This window comes from Rhipicephalus sanguineus, chromosome 1, assembly GCF_013339695.2.
Source record: "Rhipicephalus sanguineus isolate Rsan-2018 chromosome 1, BIME_Rsan_1.4, whole genome shotgun sequence".
Lineage (NCBI taxonomy): Eukaryota > Metazoa > Arthropoda > Arachnida > Ixodida > Ixodidae > Rhipicephalus > Rhipicephalus sanguineus.
In genome coordinates, this window is record NC_051176.1 from 62588774 (window position 1) to 62596017 (window position 7244).

At 45.4% G+C, this 7244-nt stretch overlaps 2 protein-coding genes across 2 annotated transcripts; one reads left to right on the plus strand and one right to left on the minus strand.

Annotated features, from left to right (window-relative positions):
• Positions 1 to 238: 238 nt before the first annotated feature.
• LOC125758025 (uncharacterized) lies at positions 239 to 2259 on the minus strand. The gene is made up of 2 exons (XM_049414531.1): positions 848 to 2259; positions 239 to 436 (listed from the first exon to the last, which is right to left on the minus strand). Exon 1 carries the CDS (start codon positions 2093 to 2095, stop codon positions 908 to 910), a length of 1188 nt encoding a protein of 395 aa, XP_049270488.1. The 5' UTR covers positions 2096 to 2259; the 3' UTR covers positions 239 to 436; positions 848 to 907.
• A 341-nt stretch (positions 2260 to 2600) lies between these two features.
• Positions 2601 to 4095, plus strand: LOC119385631 (uncharacterized). The gene is made up of 3 exons (XM_037653039.2): positions 2601 to 2794; positions 2886 to 3004; positions 3403 to 4095. The coding sequence occupies exons 1-3, from the start codon at positions 2614 to 2616 to the stop codon at positions 3496 to 3498; spliced, it is 396 nt and encodes a 131-aa protein (XP_037508967.1). The 5' UTR covers positions 2601 to 2613; the 3' UTR covers positions 3499 to 4095.
• Positions 4096 to 7244: the final 3149 nt, after the last annotated feature.

Below are 7244 nucleotides of genomic sequence, written 5' to 3' on the forward strand. Positions count from 1 at the left end.
ACGGGCGTGGCAAGATGACATCCAGGCATGGGGCAGCGTAGAAAAGGGCCCACCACTTCCATTCGCTTGCCTTCCACAAGCATCTTTCTTTAATACTTCGCGGTAATCTTGTGAACCACCGTGGTGGCTTTACATTGGCGAGCCTGTGATCCAATATCGGTACATTTTCTGGCTGCCCAATATAGGATGGAGAGCCCGGCGAGCCAAACCGTACGTCGGCAAGTTGCTTGGCCACACCTTCTAGCACACTGCATATAATCGGGGCACACGGACCACACCAAATCAAACCCTGGCAGCCGGGCAAGTGGTGAAAACCCTTTGATACCATGCGATGGTTCACCCGACTCCAGGGATATCTCCATGTTCCTTCGAAAGGTGGCATCCGTCCTTGGTTCCGGCTCGTGGCCATCTTTCGACAGTGGATATTTCAGTGAACCTGTAAATGAACAAAACATTAAATACGCCTTCCAAGAAAGTTTAACATGACACTAGTGTTTGCCAAAGTTGTACGAGACTTAAAGTCAGAAGTGCTGCCCAATAGTGAGCATGCAAAATATATATATTTACATTTACGTTTGAGACCAATTGTTCGTCAAACGCTTGATTATATATTTACATAATATTACAAGCGTTCTTACTGCATGCTTGTAAAAGTATGCTTAGTTTTGAATGCTTACTCTGCTAAAATGATTGCCAGTAGATTTAATAAATGTTACTATTGTAGCCCGTCATTAGCAAAAGCCGAAAACTCACAGTATGCATTGAAACTTATGCATGTGGGAAACTTTGAAAACTTTTGCTTGGGCACACCAAACTGAACTCTCGCTTGAACAGATGTGATACTCACCAGAGAAATAAACGCCCTTGTGGTGACAGAAACTGCAGCCGTAATACCCGTTGAATTGTTTCATATTAAGTACTGCAGCCCGTGCAGGTGCATCGACGCAGCAGCAAACCGCACTGACTTTAGATGACAACTTGAGACCGTTGCACTCCCACTTGATCGCCCCAACTTTGTTAGGTTTTCAATGAACAGCTCCAGAAAGGGTGCCATTTTGGGATGCCCCTTCCCAAAGTAGAGGCCGCAAAGCAGCATGTTGTTCCAGCTCAGTGTCACTGGGAGTTCATTTACAACACACTGAATGGGCCACAACGATGACTTGCTGCACTTGAATGTCCTTGCTCCGTCAACGTTGAAAGTCACTGTCAAGTCGCACCATGACGCTTCCTTCATCTGGTTTTTGTACAACTTGCCATCAGTTATGTCAGTGAGGTCCGTTTCATGAGCACGTGACTGCTTTTTTTGTAGAGCAGCTAACAGCCCTTTCGCAACACTGATGCTAGAAAGGAGCACCTCTATTTGCTTTTTCGCATCAATCATGGCAAAGTGATTTTCTGGGGGATTCAAGGCTGGGCACTGCGGACACACGAAGTCCCTCTCCCTGGGATTGGGTACGATCGACCCACATTCTTTACAGTAGTAATGGCGCTTGACTGTGCCAGCCGGCCACAATTTCCATGTTTTTCTGAGCAGATGCTTGGATGTTGGCAGAATTTGCTTTCCCAAAAAGAGGTTTATCACCCCCACTAGTTTTTCCATGTTGGTCCAGTTCAGTCCCGCAGATGTACTGTACGCCATCAGGATAATCATCGCTTCTCTGACGTTTAGGTCCGAGTTCGGCAAGCGCTCATCAGAAAACAACCGGCAAAACTCATCTTCATCCTGCTCACGATCTATGTCGCTATCGGCATGGCTGTCGCTCATGCCTGCATCGTCGCAAGCCGAATTTGCAGTTTGGTCAGAATCGCTTGAGAGCGAGCTCTCCTCGAAACCGTAGGTGTCGTCGGGATCAGGATTTTCATCGCTGTCACCATGTGCATCACTGATACTTCGTGTGTCGAGCGCCGCTACTCCAGAACCTCCGTTACCAGCTGAAGTTTGAGGAACGTTCTTGCTAGAGCATGGCTGGCTGGCAGATAGCGCCTCGGCCGCTTTTTGATATAGGCTCGTTGTCCGCGGTACTACATAATGCGATCCAGGCTCCAAATAGCGCTTCCTCTTTTTTGATCGAGGATGGGGTTGACTTGAATCCATCTTCCGTCGAACTGTACGCGAACTTCAGATAACGCACTTCATGGTGTCCACGCAAACTGAGGCCGCGATGAACAATCAAGGCGGGTCCAAGATGCATTGACAGAGGTAGGATAACAGAGGCTTCACATTCACACCTTGCTTGCCTTGCCTTGGAGATGGTGCGCGCAGTGCCGTACACTAGCATAAAACATGCCGCACGACTGCCATGATGCCGTGAAATCAGGAATGACCAACACGAGCAACACCTGGCGACACTACTTGCATTGTTATTTTTTTATTATTACTTACTGTGAGTATGAAAAAGTTGAAATAAATTTTCTAAGAATCGATTTTTTGGCATATTTTAGATTTTAAAAACTAAATTGCATTACTTTAACTCAGAATTAACTCTGTTTTAAACAAAAGACACCGCCATCGTCATTGTGATCACAGCGATCACAGTGCACGTTTTTTTGTGTGTGTTCTGTTGTGCTGTGTTGCATCGTAGCGTACGTGCTCTCGCAGATTTATCCGGCGATATGTTCGCATACGTTCGTTTCCGTGACGACAATGAAAAGCGGATAGTTTCAGACGCTTCTTGTAAGCACCTCGAGCCTAAAGATATCAGAGATTTCAATCCCCATAAGTGGTACAGGGTTTTCTGGAAAGATGGCACGCACTGCGGCCAGTACTACCACGCTCAAGTGATTAGACTTTACGGTGAGTGCGTGCCTCTTGTTTTCCTCATACGAAAACAAAGAGCAGGAAGCAGTCAGTCTGAAGTTATCCACTGATCATGTTTCTTTTTTAGAAACCGAGGACGATGCTCGAAAAGCTACAGAAAAACGAACATCTATCCCCCAGAGACCAGACAGCGACTCTTCTGAAAGCTGCAGTACAGATGAAGTGGACGATCCATCGCTTGAAGAAGTAAGTGCAGTAAGTGGCAATCGTTCACGTGCAGCCGATGTGCTACTCAGCGGCGTAATTATTACCGAGAGCCAACTTTGATCTGGACGTGGCGCCGTGCCACGTCACACACGGAGCAGCGATGCTCTAATGTATACGTATACCTCCGATGCACGGGCGCCGGTGCAGTCATATTTACCGTTGTAGGTGGTGGTAAAGTTGCAGTATGTCGAATAGCTATTTATGTTATACTTATATCGTAGTATGAGTGCATCTTAGTCACTTCTTCTGTACAATTGACTGGTTTAGATAACATTTGCTAGCGCGGATGGGATGTACGAAAATGCGCCTTGTTTTTATATACAAACAAGCTATAAGCTGTGCAATTAATCTATCTTGGGTTGTCTATGCATTTGCAGGAAACACGACATCAAGCTGCTGTTAAACAGAAAAAGAAGGCTATTGACGAGCACTTCAAAAAAAAAAAAAAAGAATCGGGACCTCCTCTTTGGTGATGCCGACAAAGAAAAGACAGAGACAGAACGTCTCAAAGAAGACGTCAGTATGCTGAGGGCTCAAAACGCCAAGCTATTGGAGCTCATCAGCATACTTGAAAAGGCTCTTTGCAGCAAAATTTTCCAAACAGGTTTGGTTATTTCCTTATAAATTATTGTCATGCACTGTTGCTAGTGTTGTATACATCAGTAGGTTGCAGTTTTCTTATATCGATCATGCAATTTTGCTGTAAGCAGAATGCAACCTAAGCTTATATGTCAAACGTGGCAGTGATGCACACATTATTCTAATCACTTGCAAGTATGCTTTCGCATACTGCCGCAGCATGGTGTACGTTAAAGAACACCACATGGTCAAAATTTCTGAAGCCCTCAACTACGGTTGTCCCTGATAATCACATCTTGACTTTGAAACGTAACACCCAACCCATTATTATACTTTCACATGGTATCTCTACTGCATGCTATATTTGTCATGTTATTTGGCCTTGCTAGGTTGCACACCCTGGTCTCTTTTCAGTCTGAGACCTAGGACGCAGCTGTAACAAGGGTGTGATGCGCTTCCTTTTTCTGCATGCTCTGCTTTTTTATTGCAGAAAAAAAACGTCGTGCTCTGCGAGTACTGCAGCCGCACGCCAGCACAACTAAAAGAAGCTGCGCCTTTGCCACCACCGTGCGCTGCTACCGTGCAGCCACCAGACACCGCTGCCGTGCAGTCACCACTAGAGTTACTGTATATGCTACCTTTAAGTAGCAGAGGTGCGCATCTGTTTTCCAACGCCGCTAGCAACCATGCATTGCGGAAAAGCTGACGCTCGGGCCAATTTTTGTATTTCTCGACGCCGCCGCTGCAGCTCACTCAATTAACACTAGTCATCGACAGCCAATGTTTATCGCTGGCCTTCGACACGCCAGACATGTTTATCGGCGACGCGGTAGGCATGTCGCCTGTAAAAATGGAGTGCGACTTCACCGCATAGCTGTGGTTGCTAGTTGGACCTATGCGCTACTCTGCTACCTAAAGGTAGCATATACAGTGACTCTAGTCACCACATACCCCCGCCGTGCAGCGACCACGAACCACCACTGTGACCAGGGGCAGCCCTGAAGTTTTTCATCAGCAACGAGTGGTCCCCGCAAGTGTGAGGGAGGACAATGAACAGCTGCCAGGGCAAATTGTCAATTATGTGCCCACTGACGGAGAGGTATTGTAAAACTCTACATGTGCTTTGTCATAAAGGTGTTCTGCTGTAATGAGAAAATGTGTATTGACATACTGTTGTGTACACATTATCTTTAATTTATTTTATAGGTGCAACTGGGCAGAGGAATTGCCATATCCGAGGGCGTTTACAGCCGTCTCATGAACACAAAAAGTGAGACTCGGTTTGTGCGTGAGGCAGCTGTAGCCATTTTTTCAACAGCAGGCCTAGTCGGGCGCTCCGTCACTGTCGCAGCCTCCAGCCGTACTAAAGGGGAGGCGAAACCTCCCTTGGACAAAGAAAAGTACACTGTGCTTTCTGGTAGGTAAAATTTCCCAGTCTGACCGAAATTTATGAAAGTGGTTGGCTCCATGCTTGTGCATATCAGTAAATTCAGTCGAGGTTCCACTGCCAACTTGTGTTGTAACTACTATAAGGCTTCTAGCCTCGCATTTTTGCCTATTGGAACTGGGCACTTTTATGCAAGAATCAACAAAATAATTAAAATGAAAAAAAAAAGACAGTGATAGCACTCGTATTTATTTCGTTGTCATATTTACTCCTCTGTTTCGACTACACATAATTGTCACCTAACGAGCGTCCATAATATGCTTTGTTTTTGATCATGCAGATCTCTTCAATCATGTTTTTGAAGAACACGGTGCCAATTGGAGAGGTAAACCAAAAGATGAAAGTCCTCAACAAGGCACTCGCGAACAAAATTAACGACCTCATGAAGTCTAAAGATTAGTTCAGCGAGCATAAAATAAAAGATTTTTGTCTGATTTCTGTGTTCACTTTTATTGTCCGTCCTGCTCGCTCTAATGCAGTGGCGAACCCACCAGTCGGCTAAGCACCAATGCACTTATGAGCTTCTACGAAATAGACTGGTGCACCTATAGACTGTTGCACCTATAGACTGGTACACCTATAGACTGGTACACCTATAGACTGGTACACCTATAGGCAGGTACACCTATAGACTGGTACACCTATAGTCTGGTACACCTATAGACTGGTACTAGGGCTAACTCTCGACGCTGGCGTTTCGCGGTCGCTTCGCTGTCGCGGACATACAAATTAGCCCTTCGGCGACGCTGACCTTCACGGGAAGCAAGCACTGGCGTTCCAAACGTGCCGCCTGTTCGGCTTATGTGTACCAAACGTGGGACCTGCGTGATCACAACGCGAGACCCGAGACAGCGTGACAACAACGCGAGACGTGAGACGACGACAGGGCGGTCCCTTAAGTTGCTCCGCAGTTAAAAGGCGCTGCGGGTTATCGAGAACAACGTCCGACTAGCGTACGCAATGCGCCAGTTATGGAAAGTTCATGCAGGTGCAGCAACATTGCTCTACGCAAATCAACTGACGGGACAAGACAGGCTTTAGAAAAAAAGAAAAGACAAGCAGCCACACGAACAAAATGAGACAGTGATGCATCTCAAGGTAGCCCCAGCTATGACCCTGGTGAATTTTAGGCCTCTACGTGGTGTTTTTAATGTCTTTCATCTGGATCAAAACCTTTGCTTGCATTTTTCTCAATGCAATATTGTGCTCCACCTGATGTTACGCAATCCTTGATAACCTTTTTAAAGCGCATTATGAAATGAAATTTTCCGCACTCCTTTCTCACATAAAGATGTGCGCAATGAACTAGCACAAAATCATTGCAATTGATGCAGTATTTATTTAATTCATAACTCATTTTTTTTAAATTGGTCCAAATGGGCAATTTCGCTTGCTTTGCATAGTCTTTGTTAATTACATTACTTCCTCAATATTTATTTCATTACATTTATCAGTTTATTTCATATAGATCCCACACTTAGCTACATAAATGCTAAAGCTTTACTCAATTCAGCAATTCATTGGTTACCTAGGATTGATGGCGGGACTAGCGCATTTAACAGCTTTCATGAATTAAAGTACCTGATAAGAAGTAAGATATTTCTTGCACTTTATAGTTGGGTAAGTTAAATAAGACATGCTTTGTCAGGAAGAAAAAGTTATTTCAATCCTAGCTTTTCATTAAGCTTGTTTTCTGCGAGTGTGTTCTGCCACCTTAAGCGATGTTTGGAGTGTGGTCTGCCACCTTAAGAGATCGGGCTACAGGTGGCAGCACCGTCGCCGTGCTAGTGTGGATAGGCGGTTGTCGGCGTGTGTACAAACGTGCACAACAGCGCTTCGTTGTGAGCGATGTGACCCGATTTCCGGCAAACAAAATGCCTTGACTGCAGCTTTGTGATAATATGTGCGCTCTTCATTCCCGAATTAATGCACGAAGCGCGCCGAACTTTACAATTACTTATGAGAGAAGCGCATTCTGCCAACGAACGGGTTGCTCGCCTTCGGCGACAGTCGGCGTTTTCGCAATGGGTGACGTTTTCTTGTAGTTTTATTTGTACAAGTTTAGCTTGTGTTCCACCTATATACGCACTGCTGTATAGCACGACTGAATTAGCCATTTACTTCTTGTTCATTTGGATGCCCCTCAACAAAAACAAAGCCGGTATTCCTGCACGATGAGTTGAAATAGCACTT

Excerpts from the sequence above, each read along its gene's own strand:
- LOC125758025 (XM_049414531.1), bottom strand. The coding sequence starts at position 2,095 with ATGGATTCAAGTCAACCCCATCCTCGATCAAAAAAGAGGAAGCGCTAT.
- LOC119385631 (XM_037653039.2), top strand. The coding sequence starts at position 2,614 with ATGTTCGCATACGTTCGTTTCCGTGACGACAATGAAAAGCGGATAGTT. Across the intron at positions 2,795-2,885 it reads TCAAGTGATTAGACTTTACG|AAACCGAGGACGATGCTCGA; the intron begins GTGAGTGCGTGC and ends TTTCTTTTTTAG. Across the intron at positions 3,005-3,402 it reads ACGATCCATCGCTTGAAGAA|GAAACACGACATCAAGCTGC; the intron begins GTAAGTGCAGTA and ends ATGCATTTGCAG.